Here is a 25542-nt window from a genome sequence, read left to right on the forward strand (position 1 = left end):
CATGAACGTGGCACCACAGCACTTGGGAAAATGGGGCTTTTCTCTGATACAACTCTTGGAGAATAATAGAATCACAGAACAGCTTGGATTGGAAGGGGCCTGAAAGATGATCTCATTCCAAGCTCCTTCCACTAGTCCAGATTGATACAGACCATGGCCTTGAACATACCCAGGGTTGGGGCAGCCACAGCTTCTCTGCAGTGGTTGCAATCTTAGTGAGGAAAACAGAAGAAATATGGGGGAAAACAGTATTTAGTTCATCCCATTTTATGGGTGACAACTGATGGGTAGGAAAATGGAGAGGCAGTGCTGCCAGCATGACTTTCAGCACCTCCCAGAGTCCAAGACAGGGACCCACCTATTCTCAGGGGAGCTTCAGGGGAGTTATTCACTGCCCCAAGTTCTCTGCTGTTCTCCAGGACCAACTCAGTGAAAGAACAAGGCATGAAGAGCTAAACTCCTGAACTAAATCCAAGGTCTGGGAAACAAAATGAGGCCACAATGACTTGTATAAGCAATGCCTGAAGAGCCAGGCAGCTTTTGAATAATGCAGAGAACATAGTTCTTCATGAAAAAAGGTGCTTTCTGTTGATAATTAGTGTGTCCTTCCTGATATGTGCCTACATGCTGCTATTTTAAATTTCATAACATAGTTTGATGTTTCAGGCTACAGATCACTTACACTTTTTCCCCACATCTGCTGCCACTCTCTGATACTATATACAGAAAAAAAAAACCCCAAACATCAGTAATAATAATAGTTATTGGTTGCTCATGATTTTGTACCCATGCATCTCCAGAGGATATACAGCAGAAGATGCTAATTGACTTTAGCAAGGTCACTTGCATGGTTGGAATCTTGTTTCAGGTTCCCAGGCTGTGTTTATGTGTCTTTCTCTCTTATTTTCTAATTTTTTTAAAATGTCTGATGAAATCTTAACAGTGTCTGTTCTTCCAGGTTCTGATAGCATGTAATTGTCTCCAGATCTGAGCATCTTTAAAGATGCAATGAAATATAGATCACCTACTGGGGCATGTGATATTTCATCTAAAACAGGGGGCAAGCAAAATTCTTTGCTTCAATGGACATTATTAAATTGTTTTTTGTGTTCTCCCTTCTCTTTTTCTAGTTGCCTCAAAGCCATTTGATATATTTAGACTCTGGAAGGGAGGAGAACGAGAGCTAAGATGACAGGCATGAACAGCTTCACCTTCCTTTTCCCTCAGCATGGTGGAATTTGCCACCTGTGTCTATGCAGACCTGACCTTGCTTGTGGCTGAAAATCCAATCTCCTTGTTTGTTCAGCAGTAAGATACACTAATTGTGAATGGATGGGTACAGAAGGAACCCCTACCATGTTTCAGGCTGGAAATTTGTCTGTAAAGGATGCTTAGACACCTTAATTTCCTAAGAAGATATGTAAGTGGCATGGGAAGTTTGTCTTTCTCCAGAGCTGAGGCCCTCTCAGGTTAAAGGAAACTAGCTGCTCCTACTGAGCTAAACATCTTTTTCTAGTGATAATAGTAGTAGGCACAGATCCTCTCAGCATGCAGCCCAGAGGGACACTAGAAATACTCCTCACTGCTAAAATTACCTGGTGCCCTTTTTTTTCATTTCCTTAATATTTTCAGTGCAGCTGCTGTAGGCCCAGCTCCCACGCGGGGGTTCTGTGTGGTCACTGCAGTACCAGGCCTCGGCAGGGCCTCACCACCTGCTGGGCTATTTTCTTTATCCAAGATCACATTAAGTTAGAGAGAAAGTGGGACTGTAGTCAGTGACCAAGTGCCAGGAGGGCCAGCTGTGGGGGTTGGCACAGAAGGACATGGTTTAGTGGTGGGCCTGGCAGTGGCAAGTCAATGGTTGGACTCAGTGATCCTAGAAGTCCTTTCCAGCATGAGTTATTCTATCATTCATCTCTGCTCTGAATGGCATCAGCCTCCACTGGCTTTCCTCTCCCAGGAAAAAGGGAGGGTTTGAGGTGCTTTTGAGAGGGCTCCTGCCTTCTTAGCACCTGGCTCAGCAGAAGTTGGGCTGGCAAGGGTTTTAAAACTCTTTTCAAATACCTGGAAATTAAGAAAGGAGCCCTTGCTCCCTATTGCTTGATCTCTCTCATTCAAGTACACCTACAGGACTTTAGCCAGCAAATTTATCTCTATTTTTATTTTCCTTAACTGCTACCTCTCATCAGCTAGAATGAAAGATCATTATCAAGCTACATTATAGAAATGTTGGGATAAAGCATGCCATCCTGCTTGCATGCTATTTTATCTTAAAAGCTTTAACTGTTCAACAGAGGGCAACCAGGAATGTCTGCTGAAATACATTGTGTGATAAACATCCTAATGAAATCAATGCAGTTGTTTCTCCCTCTGATAAGGACATTCCTACTCTACTGTAGGTCACAGAAAGTATTATGCTAAAAACCACAGAAGTTAGGATGAAGCAAGTTGTTTTTCAGCCAACTGCCGGTTTTCAAGGTAAAAAAAAAAAATAAAAAATTTAAATCCCCTTTCATTTAAGGTTTAACATTTTGGGCTGCTCGTGTTCCTTTCAGCCTCACAGTAAAACTTTGGAGGAAGGTTTTTTCTCCTCAATCAAACTGATTTTTCTCTCCCTGTCCCCAGTACAGTTACACACAGAGACCTCATACCAGTCAATCCCTGGTTACACAGCTACCCATCACCAAAAATTCTTGCAGCATTCCTTTCCAGAGCAAAGCACGTAATGCTGATTCATGTCAGCATTTCCCCAGACATTTTCATGTAGCAGTTTTCCTGCCCTTGCAGCTGTGTAGGTGCTCCTGCACTGTTTGCTGTGCAGCTGCTCTGTATGGAAGAAGGACTTAGGGAGCATCCAGAGCACTGAACACTTAGGGCAGAACATTTGAGGTAGAGCTGCACCTTGTCTGGCTGGGAGCAGGGACAGAGTGATGGCCAAGGAGTCTGTTCACACAGCAAAAATTAACTGTGGCCATGAGAAGTTTTCCAGAAAATTGTCTAACTCTCTGCTGCAATAAAGAAGAATTGAGTTATTTACAGCTACCCAGCAATGATGAGGCTCAGCTCACCAGCTGGCCAAGCAAATTTGGTTTGTAGTCACTGTGAAGAGCTGGGCACATCCAAAGGATGGTCTGCTCCATCCTGAGGTACAGGTCAAAAGCAGATTTGTTCTCTGCAGTTGTCTGTCTCTCTCCACTTAAAGCAGAGGTATGAGATTGCTTAAGACTTGACCCCAGATTTTATCGTGCTAAAAACTGCCTGACCTGCCTTGTCAGTCCTGGCTCACACTGGCCCCTTCACAGATGTGTCCTGCTGGTTAACAAACCTACAGCTCTTCAGCCCCTTCCCAGGGAAATCATGGACTTCTAGGATGACTTTTAAGTGAAAGAGAGAAGTACACAGAGCGCCTAAAAGGGAAACAGAGCCATGTGGCATCACTTTCTGATGACTCTGGGCCTGTGCCCCTACCCTTAGCAGCTTTGGGTTTCTAGTTTTTGATAAAATAAACAAGAACAGATGAAAAGTGTTTAAAGAGACTTATACATTGTAGTATTAATAACAGAGAACAAGAGAAATGTCCTTAGAAATAAATCAAATTATGGAAGAATTCATAAGGGTGCAATAGCAAACTGTGACTGCCGTTAGAGAGCTCTGCCCTTTGGAGGAGCTTCTGGCAGTGCACAGGCTGTTTCTCTGTGTCACCTCACACAAGTGCTCCTCACTTGGTTCCTTCAGTGTCTCCCTGTCAGGTTTTCTGAGAATCAGTGTGGTCAGGTTTGGAGGGGACCTTTGAAGGTCACCTAGTGCAATGCCCTGCAATGAGCAGGAACATCTGCACCTAGATCAGGTTGCTCAGCCATGTCCAACCCGCACATGAATGTTTCCAGGGATGGGGCATCCACCATCTCTTTGGATGAGCTGTCCCTGTGTCCCACCACCCTCAGCAGGCATCTCTGTCAAAGCAAGGGAAGGATGGAAGGAAAAAAGCCTCTAACTTCACCTTCTGCTTGTCTTGCACATCCCTCTGGGAAGAAAATACAAGACAAGCCCTCTCCCTCCCTACACCAGCTTCACTCCACTTCCCTCCTAGACTATATTTCATCTTTACATCCTTTGCAACCCTCCTTCTTTCTTTGTCCTATCTTCAAGCTCTTTGTTGCTCTACTGATCCCTTCACTCACAAGGTCAGATTCCAATTCAGTCCATCCCAGATCCCTTCCCAGTTCCTTTTGGAAAAGAGGAATAGATTAAAGGCCCAGCAGAGCTTTGTCCACAGCTGTCCTGAACAGCACCTGTGCACCCAAGGACACAGTGATGTCCTTGAAGCTGATGAGCAATAACCACATGTGATCACTCATCGCCTTAGGTGATCCTAGGATCACTCAGCACCTTAGGAAGGGTGCTAGAAGATGAAGGGGGAGGAGGTGACAGAGAGCACAAAGAGAACTGCAAACACTAGGGGTTAACTTTGGAGTACAGCTGGTCTCTCTGCCTTTTTCTTCCCTGCCCTCCATCAGGAGCAGGATGCAGGCACAGCAGTGAAACAGCTTTGGCACAGACTGTTCAGGGAGGTGAGCTGGTGTCTGCACACCAGCCCCATGAGATGGGTGCAGGGGTGAAGGGCACAGCTTTCTCTGGATGCCCAGGAGCATGGGGATGCAGGGATGGCTCACTCAGGAGGAAGGTGGGTGGCTCAGCACAGCTTGTTGTAGGGTACACAAGTTCACCTTCCACAGGAGATCCATGTCAGCGGGACCTCTGAAGCCATAGGTTACCCTAGGTGTGTAAAACTACCAGGTCAGATATTAAAACATGACTGTCCTCTTCTTTTCAGCAGGCACAGAGCCCCAGCTTCCTCCTCACCATTCACTGTCCTCAGAATTTGTGCTCTGCCCTACCCAGGATCACAAGCCCTGGAGGCAGCACCTTGGGATCAGCCTCAGCTTTTCACAGCCTGCCCCTGCCAGTGGAGGAATCACAGAGCAGAAGGTATGGCTGCATCTGCCCCCAAAATCCTTCAGGATGAAGGATGATGGTAAAAGTAGCCAGTGCAGATCAGAGCTTTTGCAAGGAGATGCCAGGTGGGGGAAATCCAAGCTCCTGCATTGCATGGTAGAGCTGTGACTCCTCCGATGCAAACCGGGAACACATTTAAGTCTGCCATTTGCTAAACCATGAAAACGGCTCAAGTACAATTAAAAAAAGAAAATGGTGCTGTCTCTCTGGTCTTGCCCACAGCTACTCTTCATCCCAAAGGATTTTGTTTGTGCCAAGGAGAAACACAGGAATTAATCACTGACAGCAGTGCTTGAGGGAATTGCATGAAACACCAATATTTGGATACATACAGTTAAACACTCTCACTGACACATGCAAAAATGTGTTTGAAGAATGCATTTACAGTCTCTCATGTTTGGCAGTCTCTATGAATCTGTATCATGAGTACTTTTAATCAATGAATACCCAATATTGATTCTGATTTCCTCCACGGCTTAAGTGCAATATTAAAAATGTTCAAAGGAAAGGAAGAAAATTGCAGTGAGTATTAAAAAAATAAGAAATGTTTTTTCAGTGCAGACCAGTGGTCCATCTAGCCAATTTTCAGTCTCTGTCCATTTCTAAACTCTGATGCTCAAGAGAGTGTCTTCCATGACACAGATGGAAGATGCCTTTGGGAGTCTCAGAGTATTGTTGATTTTCCAGCTCTTCAACAAAAAAAGGAATTAAATGAGCTGCTTGGTAGGAGGAGGAAGAATGGTTCAATTTTTTTTAATAGATAAATTCTTCTCCTAAATGCAGTGACTTGAATTATATTAGCAACAAAAGGTAAGCAAATTAATGAATTAAAGCTATCTTTGTACCCCAGTGAAATTCAACAGTTTTGTTATCTCAAGAGGGTCATGGAATTCTCCAAATGGAGCAAACAGGACAACATTAGAGCAAAATTCTTTCTATCCCTTGAGAATATTTAATCATAAGATTTCTTCAGGTCCATGGAGATATAAGTTAACCAAGATCCTAATTACTAAATTAAAAAAGACAACAGAATACACAAAAAAGATAGAAAGCCTTCTTTGTTGTCTTTCTATATCAGCAAAAGACATAAAATTGCTTGAAAAACTTCATCCCATACTTTATAAACCCAAAATAAAGAGATTTTGGTGGATTAGAATGGGATCCAGTGACTGTCCCTAACAGGAGATTCTAAAGAGAAGACCCAGGTTTTCACTGACATATTTGTGGGCCCTCTTGCTTGGTGAGCATCCCACTGTGTGCCTCTTCTAATTGCTTTCCCTACACCACTTGAAGCCCAATACACAGAAGAAATAGGAAGGAAACCTGCCAGAAAGTGAAAGGGAGAGAATTTGCCTCATTTTATTACTTCATTTAAAGGAAATGTTAAAAAACAAACAGCAGAGAATAAAAAGTGAGCAGTAAAGCCGATCCACAGGAATCGTTTAAGCTCTTACAATCTGAAGTTTCAATAATGACACAGAAAAGGGTGCTTTTTTTCTTTTTAAATTATGTTTTATATTGGCAAACATCTCTTTAATTTTATCTGTCTCTGCTCATCCTGTTTTCTCCAGGGACCAGAAGCCAAAGTACTGAAACACTGCAAAAATGTTCTATCAAAGGCAGGAAGAAAAGAAGTAACTGAGAATCAGACAGAGCCAAGTGTGATGTGGCAAGATTTTGAGGCTAGAGTGGTTTTGAGGTTAATTTACAGGTAACTGGATTAGCTAAACCAGCCTTTGAATACAAGATGCTGCTGTGCTGTTATCCAAGTCCTAGCAGGGGCTTCTACTGTCACAACGCTCAATAAGACATAACAAGGCACTGCACAAAGCAGATACAGTTGAGGACACTAAACACTTCTAGTTGAAAATTCCTCTTTTCTAAGGGATAATTAATAAGTTTTCCCTCTTTTTTATTATTCTCAAATTTGGCATTGTGAAGCAATTCCTCTACCATGAAGCATCCCTCCCTTCTCTCCAGCATACACTGGTTTTTAATGAGTTTGGCCATTTGTTAGCTGGAGAGAGCCAAAAAAATGTCTAGTTTCAGATGTTTCCCTTTTTTATTCTTTTTTTCTTTTATTTTTTTCATGGCTCTGGATGAGGATCTGGGAAGGGGAAGTGGGAAGGAGGCATTTAAGTAGGCTTGTGTTTATGCATTAAATTCTAACTAAAGCTGGGGTTCAGCTGACTCCCACCCAGGGTACTTTTGAATTCAGTACATTCATAGAGATTTTCGACACGTTTGAACATCAGCAGGTAGCTTTTATATTTGTAAATTCTGTCTTTAGAAGATCACCTTGGAATGTGTTCCCTTCATGGCAAAATCTTGTGTTCTTAGTAGCCCATAGAGATGAAGGTGGTGTCATGTGCGATCCTCCAATAGGCATTCTTTAATTCTCATCCCAGTTAAAAAAGTACAGCCCATGGCATCATGTGGAATTGTTCAAAAACCTGTAGGTGTGGTGTCTGGGGACATGGTTTAGTGGTGGACTTGGCAGTGTTGTGTTAATTGTTGCACCTGATGTTCTTTCCAACCTAAATGATTCTGTGATTCTCCGCTTTGGGCTTGCCTTTGCCTCTCATCACTGCAGAGCTCGTACACTGGAGGTTCACTGACACTATGAGGGTTGGATTTCTGTATTTTCTCAGTCATACTCTGTGGGAGAGGGTGTCTTGCACTGTCTCAGCACAGGGCACGTTGCAGTGATATACAAGTGTTACACAACAGCACGAGACAACCAGGAAATTTTACAGCATCCCAAACCCTTCATGTAGAGGTTGCAGGGGGTGCTGCTGAACAAGGTCTGCATGCCTGGAAAATTATCTCAGTGCAGCCTCTGTGCTGTGCAGGACTGTGAGGACACAAAGTCCAGCAGACGCTGAGGTCTTGGTTCAGACCGTAATCACTGGTCACCAGTGAGGTTCTGGCAGGGCCCAGGACCCTGCTGTGCAAGGTGCTGTGCAAACACATAGCTGGAGAAGCTGCCCATGCTCCACAAATCTTCCCAATCTGGTGCTGGACTTTCTTTAGTTGCTGTATTTCTCAGTTTGAACTGGTGATGCTGCCAAAGGAAAGATCCTTTTCCTCTCTGTCCTAAGCTTGCATCTCCTCCCTGCCAAGCTTGGGAGCAGCTGCTCATGTGGTGTGTGGTGAAATGGATTGGAGAAATAATCCAGGCTTATGCAAACTGAACAGGAGGGGGAAAAGGGAAAAAAAAGAAGGGGAAACCAAAGATTTAATCCCCTCATCTCCTCCTTGCTGCCGTCTGGCAGAAGGTTTTATTAATTTTCTCTGCTCAGACCCCCCAGTCTGGTGGTGATATCAGCTGTGCCGCATCTGAACAGCTCCTTCCTAAAGGTGTCTGCATTTCACAGCTGAGTATTTGTCCTTACTTTGGTATGCAATCTCTATTATCTTCAAGGAGAGTTTCTGATTTGGATGTGCCTCTTCAGCCAGAACAAAACTCAAAAAATAAGCCACAATTGAGGCTCTGAGGTGCAGAGTCAGGCTGCCTAACCAAGGCATCAGGTTGGAAATGTCAGGACTACTGTGAAAATGTCAGGATTACTTCACTGTCTGCTACAGGAAAAGAGGAAAACTGGACACCTCTGGAGGGCAATTTTTATCTTAAATGGACTGGATCTTATTCTTAGGGATTTTAGCCCTCCTAAAGCCTACAATGCCCCAAAGCCTAGTTTATGTACATTCATAAAATGCTTAAAGTTAGGTTAAATGTATTTCTAGATGTACACGTTAATGTAGTGCTGCTGTTAAGAATGAGCTCAAGATACAAAGTAAGATGAATATTACTGTGTATAAGCATTTCTGGAGAAATGCAGAAATTCTCTGTAAATAATATTAGCATTAACAAACATATTTTCAACTTATTTCAGATGTTTCCTTGTGATACATCAAAGCTTTTCTCCCTAAATATGCATTTTACAATTACTGTAATGCAATAGGTATTAAAAAACAAAAAAAGATTTTTCAAAATCACCTGCTGTGCAAAGCAATTTTTCAATTTTATATTAGTATAGGCTATTTGGAAAGGTTTTGGTTCTGGCAGAACAGGAAGGATTGGACTTTTAATTCTAAAACAAAAATGTTGCAGATGGTGGGACCTTGTGTATCTAGCCACCTTTGGATTTCAAGCAAATATTTAGGGAAAGATTCTGATAGATAAAGCCAAAGAGTAATCAGATGGTAAAGCACTTCCAGATGATGGAATTTCAGCATTTGTCTTCTGAGCACTCTGCAAAATCTCTGTCTCCCTGCTGCAATAAACTGCCAATATCTGGCAATCTATTTTGGATGAGGATGGCATTTAATTCCAGTTCCTTCAGTGGGAGCTAATTCCTTATTCAGATTAATGTATTTTAGTTCTTTAGCAACTGTCTAATAATAATTTCCAAAAAGAGTTTTTCAAAGCCCTGTCAGAGATTTGGAGTGAGAAAAAGTTGTAATGGACTTGAGAAGGAGCCTAGATTTTCCCTGTGAAATTATTCTGGGAGGTTTTTTCTCATGTTATTGCAAACACAGATTATTCCCTAGGATTTTTGGAAAAGCTTCACCTGACATGAGCTTTTCCTATAAAGATAAAGAGGATTTAGTATATCCTCATGCTTACAGAAATTTCATGGAAATTTTTATTTGGTGATTTGGAATAAAAGTATAGTGGCATTCATCTCACCTAAATCTGAAAGGTTAATGCATAATATATTATTATTTCTTTGTTCCATGATGTCTCTGAATGGTGAGTTTCTCCTGTCCTAATGTAGACATTTAAAAAAACTGAAATTAATTAGTCCTGGAGGTTCAACCTTCTATCCTCTGGCTGCAGATTGGGCCCACTTTAGTTTAGATGCTGAATAGAAAAGAGCTCATATTGGAGGAAACAGATGTGTTACTATTGTGACTCTCTGCATGAGCACACACAAATTTCTCCACCAAAGTCAGAGCTTGACTCTGAAGACCAGACCAGGTCCCATCCTCTGCAGCAAAGGCCTTGACATTGTGAACAAAAAGACAAGAAGAAATGACCTGATTACACAATTCTTTTCACAAACATCCCCAGCCATTTCCTAGACAATCGGTCTGCAGTCATGGACAAGGTGGACATAAGAAATAGTGTGATATGATCCAGCTGAATATTTCATATCTATCCTGTTCAACTAAGTCTTAGGACTGTCTGCTAACATAATTTTTCCCTGGCACAACCAGAATACAATTAAGAAATGACAAAATTCAACAGGGACAAAATGGAGCCAATTTGTGACATTAGGGCTATGAGGATTTTCAACTTTAAAGTGCTGGGGAACAGTCAAACAATGCATAACATGGCAAAAGGACTTTTACAAATCATCCAAATCCAAATCAAATCGCTCATCAAAAATCCACAGTCAGCACAAAACTCCTGAAGAGGACTTGTTTCATTCTAGAAAGATAACAAAAGGAACAAAGAAAAACAACATTCCTTCAAGGCTTCCCTAACAATTTAACACATCCTCTGCAGCCTCCAAAGCGCTGTTCAAGCTCTACATGGGGAACTGTGAGTGTCCTGCTGAGCTTGATCTGCAAGAAGGTGAGGGAGGAAGGAGAACATCGAGTACTGAAATGTCTGTACTTGCAAAGCAGTGTGAGAGTCAGAGGTAAAAGTAAGTGCCCTTTTCTCTGGGGGCTGCAAACTCCAACATCAACTTTTTCTTTGACCTTGGTCATGTCATTTAAGTGCTGCACCCTCACTTTGAGATTGGCAGAACTCAGCTAACAGGAATCAGTTCCAAGGGAGGACCCTACATTGCCCTTTGGGTACCAGAATGCAAAAAAAGCTCTTCACAAAATGGTATTATTTTCTGCTCAGCTTTCTAACTGCTCTGGATCCATCTGTGTAAATTCTGTGACTCAGCTGCTGCTGACATGTTCTCCTTGCTTAATATTATCTGTGAACTTCAGTCCTGTGCAATTCAATTTCGTTTCCTGATAATTAATAGAGATGTTAGATGAGACCAGACCTAACACAAATTCTCCAGATACCCTGCAAGATACCTTCCATAAACTTGTTACATTATCATTTATCATGATTCTTCGTTTACAATCTTTCAGCCAGTTTCCAACCCACATGACTGATTTCCCATCCAAGACAATCTGAATTAATTTCTCTATTAGGGTTTCCTCATAATCCTGCTCAGGCCAGGAAATGGGTTAGAATGACCTTATAAACCTTTTATGTGTTTGACCTCTTGATGTTACATAGAAGAGGCTCATAAAACTCCAGCACCTCTTCGAATTTCTCCAGCAGCACCACAGCCTTCCTTTGTGATGGGAAAAATCAATGTACAGGAGAAATCACAGCAGAATATGAATTCTTGAATGCATAACCCTGCACCAAAACCACCATCCCACACCCCAAACTGCTCCTTTACCAAACAATATCTGGAATGTTGTCCTTTGTGTCCACTGTATCCTCATGGAAGAGGCTGTGGGAAAAGCCAATTCAAACACTTTAGGTGTGAACCTGAGTTTTTTGAGCTTCATCCTGGGCTATTCCCTATCTTGGTTATATTTATTTTAGCTGCTGTAAAGGAAATGAAAACACATCCCGTTCTGCCTTGTTTTTCTTTGTTATTTTTACTACTTTAAAACGTAATTGGGTTTTCCACAATGAAAGTATCAGAATAGTTCCTAAAGGAGCTTTGTTCAGATCTGTTAAGTAGTAACAAATGATCTGTTTTAACTTGCCTTTTGAAGTGAATGTTGTGATGAAAAGACCATGGATCATATGCAATTACAGCATTTGGCATTTATATAAGACAAATTTCCCTTCAAGGATGTCCTCTACCTCCCACTTCCAAAATCTGATATTCAAGGCAAGAAGATGGTAAAAGTTGTAAGGATACAAGTTTTATTCTTTTAGGAGTTACAAAAAAAAAAAAAAAAATCCACCCTTTTTCTTAAAATTGAATTCCCAAAACCAAAAATGAAATGCCTTGTGAGAGCAGGGGAGCTTTTAAGGTTGTCAAGCTTGTGAAATTTATTTTAGGGTATATACCTAAAGTATAATGCTTGTGCTAATCTTGAAGCCTGAGGAAAGAAAAAAGTTGAGAGACATTTGTAAATCTTCAGAAATGTTCACATTTCTCTGCTGGTGTCCCAAATTTCTATGCCATTTACAATGACAAATATGTTGTGCACCAACTGGGTGACCAATGTTTTCTACATGCAGTTGGGAAATCAGTTATGGACAGGAAAATTAAGGTTAGTTAACAAAGAAACACCACTGTTAGAATATTTATTACCATATATTCCAGCCACTCCTGAAGAGAAGTGGGTTTGTCATCTGGATGTAAAAGTCTACATGGTAAAATCTCTTCTGGGGGATATTTTGTGCTTATCTGTGAATAAAACCTCACTCAAAGAGTCAAGAACACGAACAAACTGAACTGTGAATTTTTGGGGAAAAATGCACATGAATATTTTCATGTTGCATCTACTCGGCACTGAATTTGTTAATGTATTAAAATCTGCACTAAGAAATCATCCTGGAAAATGATTAGAAAAAAAGGTGATTTATATTTAAGTCACAGATTCTGTCAAAGGGATGGAATTGCATAATGAAATACTGCTAACAACATCTTTCTTCTTAATGAACCGCACAATTTTTTACAAACTAAAGTGGCTTGGAAAACTGGAAGCCCAGATCAGACTTGTCCCATCGATACAGTGCCTTGGTCTTCAGTGTAAAACTGCATTAAGGAGAGCTAGGGCACTCTCCTGGTGGGTAAATTTGTGTGCAGGGGCACTGGGCTGTGTCCTCAGCCAGCTGGGGGAGTTTATTTTGCTGTGATTTTCCTTCCCTAAAGTATGAACATAGGAAAAAATTTCCTCTTAAAGTGACTTTGGTATTTTCCCTCCTTCATTTTTTAATCTGAAATATAGTGTGAGAGAAAAATATTTTTGGAATCATGTTGAAAGAGTACCTAGAATGAACCATTTTAATACAAAAAAAAAAAAAAAAAAAGGGAACATTTTGTTAGGGGCATGTCAAAATGAAACTGTGGGAAACTGCCCTTATCCTTCCAGCCTCCAAAATTAAATTAGTGGCAGGGTGGACATTGTTTCAAAAGTGCTTTTGGTTTCAAGAGTACTGTAACTTCAGACAGAAAAAGATGCAGCTGAAGATTTTTGGGCCAGTCAAGTCATGTGTGATTTAGTCCAGGTAATTCAGCATTTGGAACAGGAGCAGCAAAGCCCTCCACGGCCACTGCTGAGCCGTAGCACCCTTTAGGAAGGTGTTGACACCTGTGCAAAAATGCACCATGGGTGTGGTGAGAATAACACCTGCCCATCAGGCTGACAGCACTCCTGCAATGCTGGTGGAAGCAATTACACAGAGTGAAAGAGAAGCAAGACCCTGTCCTACATGAGAGCAGATTTCCTGTCTTGTTTCAGTGCCAAACTTGGGCATGAGGGTTAGGTGCCCCAGAACTGGCCCTGTAGGTGGTGTTTATCCTTACATATTGTGAGAGGATACATGTCAGGTGTTTGGGATTCCCTGTGGAAGGATTTAATGGGGCCTCCCAGGACTCCCACCATTAGCACAAGGAAATGACTGCTGCAGTCTGGAGATGCATCTTTAATCCCCCTTGCATTCCCTTGCTTACACTGCATTGCACTAGGAGTCTCAGTGGTGTGTGTTGCCTTCAAAGGTGTGGGGCAGGAAGGCAGGACTGCCCTTTATCTCTTCAGATGCCCTCTGCACAGACAAGCAGTCTTTAGGGCTTGTGTAATTTTTAAAGAATTGTTCTGCAAGACACCAAAATATTTGCCATCATACGTACTCAGGAAAAGTTACACACATGTAGTGCCAACTAATTTTTTAGCTATAGACCATTATCAGACCAAAATTTTCTGCAAATTAGCCAGCTAGTGACATGCCAGTCTCATAGCCCATGGTCACCCAGCAGTTCCCTGGCTGTGATGCCAGTTTCCTGGGAAGAGTGGATTGGAGGAGGGTATGTTTGGTGGCAAAACATAAAACCAGGGAGCAAAGCTGATCTGGTCAACTCACAGCTGTGAAGGCTGGCTGGTGTCTTGCAGAGCTGCTGCTGGGCATGCAGGAATGCTGTTGTGTAGGAATTGCCACCAGTGTAGGAGTGGTGTTAAGCAGAAGAAAAAATCTTCAGCAAAATTTCAAACCAGAGCTGCCACAAAAAAAAAAAAAAAAGATTTCCAATTTGCCCTTGAGCTGATTCCACAGTAAATCTGTATAGACAGAAATCTTCCTGCTGCCACCAGCTCACCCTTGCTAGTGTCATCAAAGATCTCCAGCACTTCACTTTAAGCTCCTGCTCTCAAGTGGCCTGACCAGTGTAAAATGAGGCCAATTCACACCCAGTGAGTCCAGGGCTAGGGTAATGACATGTGATCATCTCTGCAGTGCTCAGGAGCTCCCTCACTGCTCTCTCCCTTTGTAGGATTCTTCACAGCCTCACTTCCAAGAACTTCCTTTACTGCCTATTCCCCCACATGAGCACCTTGCCCCTTGGTAGGTAGGAAAACAGAGAACAGGACAAATACAGTGAGAAAAACAGGTATAAAAGACTTCATAGCTTGCTCCTTCAGCCTTTTTTGTCTTCCCCTCTCTTTTCCATCACACACAGTATCTGCTTTCCTACATTGCTGAAGACTTTAATTTGTATTTAAAGCTATTTTACAACTCAAGTCCCAGCCAGGTTTCATTGTTTGCAGTATGAAGGGGCACTGGATGTGGGGCCTGCATAAATTAAAGGCTTTCAGTACAAATGTGAGATCACGGTTTCCCCAGCTCAATTCACTTCTCTTGGAAAACCAGACAGAGGGTTTTTTTGACTGTGACTTCTGTAATAACCACTGCATAGAGGTTTTTATCTTAATGTCTGAAGAAGTTTAATATGGGTTTTGCACTTAGATTACTGTTTTCCAAACATCTACCCCAGCCTTACCTACATCGTTGTTTGCCTCTAAGAGATGCATGTAAATGCATATCCACATATGCATAAACGATGGTAAATAATTTAAGAACTTCTTTTTGGCTGCATTTATCAATCTAATTTTGTCCTTACAAGGTTCCTCTCACTTCTACCATAATATATATATAACGATCTCCTCTCTCCTCTCCTCGAGTTTCCTCTTCTCATCTTTCTCTGGGAATATGTCACATCTTCTTTACTAATACTAATCAATTTTATTCTCCTGACTTTCTAGGTGGTACCTGAATTTGTTTTAATTCTTGTTACAGATACCAAGAATATCTCTGTTGTAAGTCTGAAGACAGAAGTTCAGAGCTGCCAAGAGCTCACACAGCCAGTGCAGTAAGGGGTTACAAACACCTTTTAGGAAAATGTAGGGATGACTGTTAAAAGATGCCATGTCAGTGTAGAAACAGTGGCAAGCATTAACCAAATATTTATTAAAGAAAATAAATGTTTTTTTATGTCCACAGAGGACTATCTCTTTTAGGAGAATGGCAAAGTTGTACTTGGCTTTCTCCCTTTGGCAAACCGATGACATCCATCCCAGATCCACAGGGATGAGCCATTATTACCAGCAGAAGGGGTTTGTAATTGCATCTTGCTCTTCTCTCCTCCTAAACAACCTTCCAATTATTTCTTTTTTATTATTCACATCAAGGCCTGGCACTGCACAAAAGGCCATGTGCCCCTGCAAGTGCTGACAAAACTAAAAAGTGGAATAGCTGGGAGGGAAAGGCATGAAGCAGACATTCAAGGTCATCCAAGAGGGAGTGGAGAATATTTCTTTGCAGTCTTCTATATGGCCAGAGCTCTCAGCTGCTGCATGGGAAGGAACAAGCCCCATACCCAAGGAACTTGCTCTCTACACCCCTGGTCAGCTGAAGGTGGAAAGTCCCTCAGAGACTGACAAGAAATATTAAGTTCTGAACTGAAGAGTGGCAATGCAAAAAAACCCACTGAAACACTTGTCCTTGCTTTGTTAGGTCTCTGCTGCCTTTCTGCTGTTTGTTTACACTGGAATAGCTTATCCTGGTACATGTTAACCCAGTTTCATGTTCCCTGTGCAGTCAGGGCTCATAGTCTGGCCTTGCTTTTACAGAATGAGTTTTCTTAATGCTTGATCTATTGGAGCCAAGGAAGAGACATTTCCTAATGTACTAAGCAAAGGAAGGAGTGGAAAATTCTCCTAAAAATGCAAGGAAATGCTTTATTTCTTGGCCAAACTGAGCAGACAGGCTGCCTGATTACACCTCCAAAAGCTGATATCTGCAGAGACATCTCCCAGCAAAGGCACAGCTCCACCAGCCCATCCAAGTGAGGAGGGTCAGGAGCCCTTCCCAGTGCTGCTGGACAGCACAGAAACACAGTTGGAAGAGTACAAGTGTCTTTTTTCCCCCAAATTTGTTTCCCAATATCTGAGCCAGAAGATGCTCCTAGGCTTCAAATATTTTCCACTCGCTTTCATGCTACTGAGCAGCTATTCTGAGCTCAGCCTGCCCCATCCTGTCTTCATCTGCGAGGCTGAGATGAAAACTATCAGCAGCCTCCAGCCCCTGTCCTCTGATCTTCTCCCTGCACGTTTTATTATTTTGCTTTGACTTGCTTGAGCTTTTTCCAGCCACAGAGCACTTCACAGAATCCTGAGCCACGTGCTTGGATTGGGACAGGTGGTATCACAAATGGGTGCAGAGCCACACTGCCTCTTAGGAAGGATCTGCTCGCTGGAGTTGGGGCAATCTCGCACTCTGATTTTACTGAAGGAATAATCAGTTTGTGGGTATCACTGGTGCATAGATGCCCACACTGATGTTGATGGGTTCTGGTTTCATATCTTCTCTCCGGTGTCTCCCTCAGGGATATCGAAGGAGGGATTAATCTTACAGCAGTCAGAAAGACTCCACAAATGCAAATAGAGCAAGACTCATTTAAAAGTACAGCTGTTAATGTGAGAAAAATTGAGAATCTGGCCAGTAGCAAAACTTCAATTAGAGGTTTCAAGATGTTAAGTGAATACAAGTAACGCTTCAGCTTAAGCAAGAACAGATTCAATATCCAGCTGATGTGTTTATCACAAATGTGGTAATAGAGATTTCTGGTTTATTGGCTGCTATTTCGCCTAGTGTTCATAAATGACTGATATTTAATTAATTGAAGGCAGTATTACAGGAACCAATCTGCTGACAAAGGTTCCTTTAAACCAGCAGTTGTCATATTTATTTTGATCTCAGACAGACAAATTCTCAGTTATTATCTTTTCTCAGACAAACTAGCAAATAAACACAAAAAGTTACAAAGAAAGAGTAAAGATGAAATACCTGAAAAAATATTTTTATGCCTCCCCCCACTTCCATATAAAGACTGCATTCAGAAATAAATTTCATTATTTTTGTGGGTTTGTTTTTGGTTTTTTTTCTGGAATAGGACAGCAAATTTTCTGTGGTTATGGGCGAATCGGGGTCAAAAAGCAATCTCTTCCCTCATATTTCACGGTACACAAGAAGTAATCGTCACGTAATCAATAATTCTGTTTATACCAACAAATAAACTGTGCCTCAGACCACATTCTGGCCTTGGAGGCAGGGGCACAATGCACTCACTTCTAAGAACAACACACACCATTATTGCAAGGATGAAGTGGATTAACCAGCCCAGAAGACTCTTTCCCAAGAGTCTCCCAAGTCATGCCCAGTCACAGTTCTGGAAGTCTCAGCTGACAAAAACAGTGCTGATTTTTGCCAAAACTTGAGATTTAACAGTTTGATGACTGATGGTGAGTGCTCAGTGTAGATTTGCCCAGACTGTGCAAGTTAAGGCACAGTCCAGACCCCAAAAACAGGAACAATTTTTTTATGTCCTGAACTGAGGAAAACATGAGCAATGTTTCTCCAGGAAATATCTTGAAAGTCTTCATCAAGACTTCATATAGCCAGCTTTGTTTTCCTGCTCTGCCACGGTCAATCTGCATGACCTTGGGCAAGTCACTCTCTGGCTGGGCTGCCAATTGCCATGAACAGGCTACTGTGTCCCCAGAGCAATGGGAGCTGGCATTTTCCTTCAGCCTGGTTCACATGCACTTCCCTACAATCACCCCTGAGCAGCCAGAGTAGATTTTAAACCCATATCAGGCTTTTTAAACTACCCTGCAGTCTGTGCTCTGAATGTGAGTGCTGTGTCTCAGCTCCTTCTCTGGTGAGTGGAGAGACCAAGTTCCTGGTCTTGGATAGTGAAAGTACAAGTATTTAGGGCTAAAAGCTCTTCCAACACTACAGCAAGTAGCAGTTAAACAATTATCCTTTACACCCAGATTTCCTAAGGAAAATCCAAGCAGTTTCATCAGATTTTGCAGCCCAATAACAGCTGCTTCAAAACTGGAGCAGCCTGCTGAAGCCTGCTTGAGTGGTTCCCACAAAGTTCCTGTGGGAAACCTGCCAAGAGCTCACCCCCTGTCAGCCTTCAGCCAGCCTCACCTGAGAGGTTTAAACTGATTTGGCCTCCATCAGGAGATGAGAAGGGAGACAAAGTGAAAGCTTCTCACAAGGCTTGAGGGAAATAAAATACTAAAGATGTTTTTGCAGCTCCCAGATGGAGCAGGAGTGGAACAGCTCAACACTGCTGTTGTGATTCCCAGACCAGCACAGTTTGACACTTGACCCATGTCAGCTCATTCCCCATATGGGGCACCTTCATGGCTTGTAAACCCCCATTTTGTTTTTAGAATAATTTTGTTCAATTTGAGGCCATTATTTAAAAGAAAAAAACAGCAAAACCTACCAGTATTAGCCAAGCAAGACAACCTAGAAGATCCTGGTGGGTCCTAATGGTACAGGAATGTTTAGCTGAGAAGAATCCCAAGAGCATGGACCAGTGAATGAGATGAGCACTGGCCCACACTGAATAAGAGCAGGTAGATTTGACCTTCTTGTTTGCAGTCCCATGAGGTTTAGCCACAACTTTTCCTTAATGTCACAAATCAAGTATTGAAGAAACACAAAACCTCACAGATACAGAAACAGGAATTGTTTCCCTTCGCCAAACATCACAAAACTCATCTACCCAAGTGGGTGCATCATCCCAGATGTTTCTGGTTAAATACAACGAGACACTTCAAAACAAGAAATACAGGTGTGAGTTTTCACAGCCTTTGCTCAGAGGTGTAAAGGCAGGGAGGTCAGTAAGCAGCTTTTTACTGTAGGGATTAAACCAAGATTTTGCCCATGGTTTGAAGGAGATCAAGAGATGTTGCCCACAACTTCTTAACCCTTGGTAGATGGGACAACAGAGATGACAGAGATAAACTAGTGAATTAATTTATACAAAACAGTAATTTAATCACAGTAGCTGGAGCCAAAGAGACCAGAGGTGAGTCTCTGCAGACACACCATTGCTGAAGACCAGTCCAGGTTCAGGTCTTACCACAGCTCCATGGTAGAGTCCTTACCATATAAGAAGAAGGAAAATTGTGGCAAAGTGTGTTTCTCTTTCTCAGTAAAAGCAGGAACTCTCCCTACCCACTCCTAGAAATGGGTTTAATTGCTGGCTTTTCTCTGAAGTGCAGTCACAGGCTTTGGCAGCTTTAACTTCTTTCACTGAGGAGAGGGCTCTCTCCTCTGTCCAGATTTAAACTGAGTTACTTAAGGGTGTTTATTCCCTCACCCAGAAGATGAAACAACTCCCTGGGGGATTGGAGGGGCTGGGAAGGTGTTTGGCATTGCTCAGTGTTAGACTCCTATGCTTTGGGAAAACCTTTCTCTCTTGTGTGAATCATCTGGCAATCCAATAAATGGCTAATCCAGATTATATTGTCTTTTCCTTTGTTTTTATCTTTAAAAGCAGAAGGAACTGTAAACAATCTTCTAATGAAAAAACACATTGAAAATGACCACATCCTAGTTCTAATAAAATCAGTTAGGGTTTGTCTAGAGAAGAAAATTAACCTGGATTGAGAGAATAGGGTGAATATTCCTGTATAAAGCTGGTTTATAACACCCTTTAGTTTAGATTGTCAGTGCTGTCCACTGAACTACCTTAATTTTAATTCTAAATATAAGCAAAATCTAAAGGATACACTTTAATTCTGCAATAGCGGGATTGTCTTTGCAGTACACTAGAAGATAAAAATTGTTTGGGGATATTTAATCCAGAATAACTTGTTTTTCTGTGCACTCCTTGCACTCAGGACTTTCTAGCAGTAGCAAGGACACTTTTACATTTCCACACACTCAACTCAGGCAGCCACAACTCTGTACAAAGCAATTACTGTAACATCTACAGCCACAGGACCAAATCCAAGCTGTTCCACCTGGCACTTTTACTGAAGAAAAAAGACAATCAAATAAAATCAATCTATGTCTCTGCTTCAGATTTCAGAACAGGGACTGACTTTAAGGGATCTTTTTCTGGTAAATGTACAGTAAGAAACAAATTATAACTGCAGGGTCTTAGTGCTGACACTTCAAAGAGCATGTCCCTTACCCCGAGGAACTCTTTGAAAAAGGGGGAGAGGTAACCCCAGAGATCTCTGGTTTACAAGAAGGAGCATATTCCCTCCCCTATGACCTGAGCCATGACTAAATAGTGTCTTAGGGAGTTTGTTACACTCTGTTAAATAAATCCTGCCTCTGCTGCAATGCCCAGGGGACCATGCAGATATACTGTAGTACACAAAAACTTCTTTCATGAGCTAGCTGCAAACTTTGTACCCTTATTTACTCACAGCAGGTTAGTCCTGGTGAGCAGAATTGCTCCAGATGGGAGGGAAAGCAGATGGGTGCTTGTGTGCCAGGGAAATAGTCCTGAGATAATTTGTGCCAAATTGTTTATTCTTTTAATTGAGAGGACTGAAACTTTTTTCACCTTTTACCTTGTTTCAACTTTGCTGGAAACCTCTATCTGGTGGGATCCATCCCAAAACTCCAGCCCATCCATCAGCGACAGAGTTAATAATTTTTACACTGGGAGAAAAAAAAAAAAAAAATCCCACTTCCCTTCACCTTCTTTGCATGCAGGTAAAGAAGGCAGGACACCTGAAATTGCTTCTGGCCCAAACCTCCTGCTGCTGCTACGGCACTGGCAGGGACAGGGAGACACAGGACCTCACTGTGCCTTTGAGGAAAGCTTTTTCTGGCCACATCAAAGACAAATTATCCCACCACAGCAGCGAGGCTGGAAAGGGTGATAGTGCAAACCAGCTCTCAACCCCCCACCGACCTCCTGTCCCTTTCCCCCCATGTATTGAACCTTCAAGGCATTGCAAGGTCTCCCGGTGCTCAGGCTCTTCTCCGCTCCCTTCTTCTGCTCCGGCAGCGTCCAGTTCCCCTCCCTCCCTCCTCGCCCAGAACAAAAGCAAGGCACCAGGATTCAGCTGCTTCACGAGGAAAGCCCAGATCACACACATTTCGACAGAGAGAGATAGATATGATTATATTTCTCTTTGCTGTTTAGGACAAGAAATGAAGTGCTGCCTCTTTAATTGGCAAAAGCATGCAGTAAGAGCATACCTTTAATTTAGTGTTGGGATAGCTCACTTGCACCCTGGCTGTTGTCTTATTGGAGAGGGCAGCCTGCCTCAGATCCTCTAGCACTGAAATAATATCATCCAGCACGCATTTCTTATCCTGATTTCTCAACACACACAGATGGGAAAAAGTATAATTATAGCCTTTGTAGTTCACCTTCATTTCCAGCACGGCTCGGTGGATCTGCAGGATCACATCAGCCTGATGCAAAATATTGCCTCCGGGTTTGGAGAGGAGAATCACCCTGCCATACCTCCCCGGGGTGTGCAAGTCCGAATACAGCTGGCTTTTGGATTGATCGAGGGAGAAAAGGCTGCTGGCTAAGCTCCTCTCGATCTTGGCCAGGCTGTGGCTGGGGGCTACCAGGCTCTCCAGGTCAGTGTCAGGCTGGAAGCGGCTGAGCAGGCTGAAGCCGAAGATGATGGTCAGGACTGCGGGCACAGTGAGGAAAAACACCGGATGCCTGCTCACGAATAAGCCCAGCTTGTAGAAAAACGACTGGAGCCCTCTGTGTATCACCTGCCGCAGCATCCTCCACCAGATCCAGCCTGCAGATGCTCCTGGCCGTCTTAGAAAGCACATGTGACATGTGTAGCTCCTTACCCCTTCCTGCCAGTTTCCCTTTCTCTCTCCCTCTCTCTCTACTACTCCTTTAAAAGACTGCAGCAAGTTGCAGCAAGACAGCCAAATATTGATCAATGGGGTGTGTGTGTGTGTGCGTGCGGGTGTGTGTGTGTGTGCCGGAGATGGAAGGGACCGGGCAGGGGAGGGAGGGGAGCGGGGGGTGGGGGGGGGTCCTTGCCTTTTTTTCCCCTCTTTCTCTCCTTTTTTTTCCCCCGCTCTCTCTCCTCCCTCCCCCCAAGGCAGGCAGCATCGCCGCCCCCCTTCCCCTCCCTCCCCTCCCGCCCGGTGCCCCCCTTTCTCCGGCGAGGCTCGGGCGGCGCTCCGGGAGCGCTGCCGGCTCCGCAGTGCCCGCTCCGCTCCCGGAGCACCGCGCAGCCCCGGGAGCTGCGGGCAGCGCTGCCGCTCTGCCCCTCCGCCCCTCCACACGCACACACACACACAGACACACACACACACACACACACACACGGAATTCGCCGGGCCGGAGGATGATGCTGCATTTTAACGTCCCCCGACCCCTCCGTGCCCCTCCCTCGCTCCCCCTCCCCAGCCCCGCCGGTTGCCGGAGGAAGGAGAGCTCGGCCCGGAGACTTGGCGATCCTGATTCCAGCAGCAGCAGCAGCAGCCGCCGCGGTCCACTCTGGTCCCGCGGTCTCCCGGCTGCAGCATCCCCACGCCGCACTCCTCTCTCCATCCCCCGGTCCCGCGGCTGCTGCATCTCCTGGCCGCGCTCTGCTCTCATCCCTGTCCCACCGCATCCCCCCGGCACTCTGCTCTCATCCCTGTCCCACCGCATCCCCCCGGCTCTCGGCTCTCATCCCTGTCCCACCGCATCCCCCCGGCACTCTGCTCTCATCCCTGTCCCACCGCATCCCCCCGGCTCTCGGCTCTCATCCCTGTCCCACCTCATCCCCCCGGCTCTCGGCTCTCATCCCTGTCCCACCGCATCCCCCGCTCTCATCCCTGTCCCACCGCATCCCCCCGGCTCTCTGCTCTCATCCCTGTCCCACCGCATCCCCGCTGCACTCATCCCTGTCCCACCGCATCCCCCCGGCTCTCTGCTCTCATCCCTGTCCCACCGCATCCCCCCTGCACTCATCCCTGTCCCACCGCATCCCCCCGCGGCCCCGCTCTCATCCCTGTCCCACCGCATCCCCCCGGCTCTCGGCTCTGCCCCGTCCGCGCTGTGGCTCCCGGAGGCCGGGGGGACACGCGGCACACGGTACACACTGCTCCAGGCAAAGCTCCCGGCCCAGATTTCCCCTTTTCCCCATTTGCTGCCCGGGGTCGCCCAGACGGAGTTGCCCCGTGCTCCTGTGAGGAGGAGGGTGACCCCGGGAAATGCTGGACACAAGGGGAGGAAAGGGAGAGGAGCTGCTCCTTTCTGCTGCCCCACATCCTGGCGCATGTCCCTCGGCCAGCTGCTCTCTCAGCAGTGACCCAAGAGAGGTAGGACACAGCTCCTGACACCCTCCAGCTGAAAAAGAGGTTTCCCAAGCAAAGACACCAGCAGACCATTACATAAGAGGAGGAAAATTCTGCAGCTCCTTCGGACCAAAGGAGAGCAGCAGAGAAATGCATTTGCAGCAGGCGAGCTGCCCACCAACTCTCCAGACAGTCAACTCTGCTCCTCTGGGAACCTAAGCCAGGAGCACCTGGGACAGCGGATCCAGCCCCAGCAGAGCTGACAGCCCCTTGCAGGAAAGGCAGGAGGAAAGGCAGGATGGCTTTGCAGGAGCTTTTCACTTGTAATTCTAAATCACAGAAACGTAATTAAAAAGCAAAACCCAAAAAATGCAGCTCTCTGCTTGGTGTCTCCTCTTTTACCAAATTTCTGCTATATTTTAGTGAGTTTTGTCAAGCAGAAATTATTTATTTTGAGATGGGACCAAGGGCACTGCAAAGTCTGAGAGAACAAGGCTCTTCCATAATAAACCCCTACAGAAAAAGCAAGAGGGTGAAGTGGAAACTGGGGAGCTCAGAAATGCCAGCTAGCAGCCTCTGTCTGATTCAGTACCAGACAAACAGCAGACTGCACTCAGCTTGGAGTATTTATCAGTGTTTTGGAGAAGAAACAGCATATTCAGCAATCCCTTTCATGCTGACACCCCTTCTACACATGCTTCTACTGCTACTAGCAGCTGGGCTTGATGAACTTGAGGTCTTTCCCAACTTAGTCATCCTATGACTACGACTCTGTGTGGATGAACTGGTGGAGGAAGAGCCAAACTGAGATGGCTTTGAAGGGCCTGTGTTAGGTTGCAGAGGCACTGATTCAGACTGGGAGCCCAAACCCTTTCAGAAGTGTGAAAATAACTGCATTGGTAAAGATGGCCTATCTAATGTTTAGGTATTTCATTGGGTGCTGCAAGCACATCACAGCTTTCAAATCCAGGCTGTTTTTACTTAGTGATCTAGTGGATCTGTAAAAGTGGATTTGAGTTCTTTCAGGCAACAAGAAGAGGTCTAAGGTGGGAAGCTCTGCAGAAAAGATCATGTCAGCCATTCTATTTGCACATCTTAAGGTACTGCCTTCCTCAATAACCCCAGGAAATGCTAAGCTCCATTGGTGCATATTACAGCTCTTTGTCTATTTTATGATGTACTTATGCCAATGGTTGAGTGCTCCCAGGGAATAAAGTCAAAACGCAAAGGCTTTATGAGTCTTTGTACTTACACACAGAAGTGAGACCTTGAGTGGGAAGCCAGAGCCTGATTCCTCATTTCTACATGTGCAGGCTTGTAACAGCCCTTGACAAAGTATTGTGACCATGTCTAAGCTGTGGGTGGCAGAGATACCTGGGTGCTGTGGGCCTGGAGCCTTTGGATCCTTGGCTCTTACTGATCCTGCGACCGAGATGTGATGGGAGTGGGTGTGGCAGGGAGAAACCTGGAATTGCTTCTCTTGGCTGCTGTGGCTTTACCTAGTAGATCCTTCACAGAGCTGAGGAGCTCAGGAGCTTGGCCAGATCATAAAATGACAGAATGGTTTGGGTTCTAAAGGACCTTAAAGAACATCCAGTTCCAAACCCTTGCCATGGCAGGGACACCTTCATCTAGACCAGGCTGCACAAAGTCCCATCCAACTTGGCCTTGAACACTTCCAGAGATGGGGATCCACAACGTCTCTGAACAAGATCCAGTGACTCATACCTTCACAGTAAAGAATTCCTTCCTAATATCCAATCTAAATCTACACTTTTTTAAGCTTAAAGCCATTCCCCATTGACCTGTTAGGTTGCAGACAATAATTGAGATGATTCATTACAGCCAGTAACCACAGGAGCGGCTCAGGAACACAGCACAAATTGACTGGACCACCTTGGGACAGACATGTCCCTCTAGTGCCTGAATAAGATATGGCAAAACATTAT

General features: G+C 44.2%; 2 protein-coding genes across 6 annotated transcripts in view; one reads left to right on the forward strand and one right to left on the reverse strand.

Moving 5' to 3' along the window:
- The window catches only part of PTCHD4 (patched domain containing 4), an 80690-nt gene extending 58376 nt beyond the window's left edge, over positions 1-22314 (reverse strand). Inside the window, exon 1 of one of the 2 annotated variants that reach the window (XM_023924300.2) lies at positions 21527-22314. In XM_023924300.2, the coding sequence (XP_023780068.2) occupies positions 21527-22126 (600 nt within the window). In that variant the 5' untranslated portion in view covers positions 22127-22314. The remainder of the gene's footprint in view (positions 1-21526) is intronic. The other variant, XM_023924301.2, reaches the window with a different exon arrangement.
- On the forward strand, positions 1179-19826 carry LOC147654580 (uncharacterized). Of its 4 annotated transcripts, none has more exons than XM_086875650.1 (5): positions 1179-1420; positions 2400-2478; positions 4835-4989; positions 6588-6727; positions 15296-19826. In XM_086875650.1, the coding sequence occupies exons 1-5, from the start codon at positions 1388-1390 to the stop codon at positions 15414-15416; spliced, it is 528 nt and encodes a 175-aa protein (XP_086731776.1). In that variant the 5' UTR covers positions 1179-1387; the 3' UTR covers positions 15417-19826. The 4 variants fall into 4 exon arrangements, 2 of the variants coding, with proteins under 2 accessions (XP_086731776.1, XP_086731777.1); XM_086875651.1 differs by having other exon boundaries at positions 1211-1420; positions 4838-4989; XR_015282690.1 differs by lacking the exon at positions 1179-1420 and adding an exon at positions 1433-1598.
- Positions 22315-25542: the final 3228 nt, after the last annotated feature.

Source organism: Cyanistes caeruleus, chromosome 2 (genome assembly GCF_971803275.1).
Source record: "Cyanistes caeruleus chromosome 2, bCyaCae1.hap1.1, whole genome shotgun sequence".
NCBI lineage: Eukaryota > Metazoa > Chordata > Aves > Passeriformes > Paridae > Cyanistes > Cyanistes caeruleus.

Bases quoted from the DNA above. Each gene is read 5' to 3' on its own strand.
- LOC147654580 (XM_086875650.1), top strand. From the start codon at position 1,388: ATGCTTAGACACCTTAATTTCCTAAGAAGATAT. The intron at 1,421-2,399 runs GTAAGTGGCATG...ACTCTACTGTAG, and splicing joins TTAATTTCCTAAGAAGATAT to GTCACAGAAAGTATTATGCT. The intron at 4,990-6,587 runs GTATGGCTGCAT...TGTTTTCTCCAG, and splicing joins GAGGAATCACAGAGCAGAAG to GGACCAGAAGCCAAAGTACT.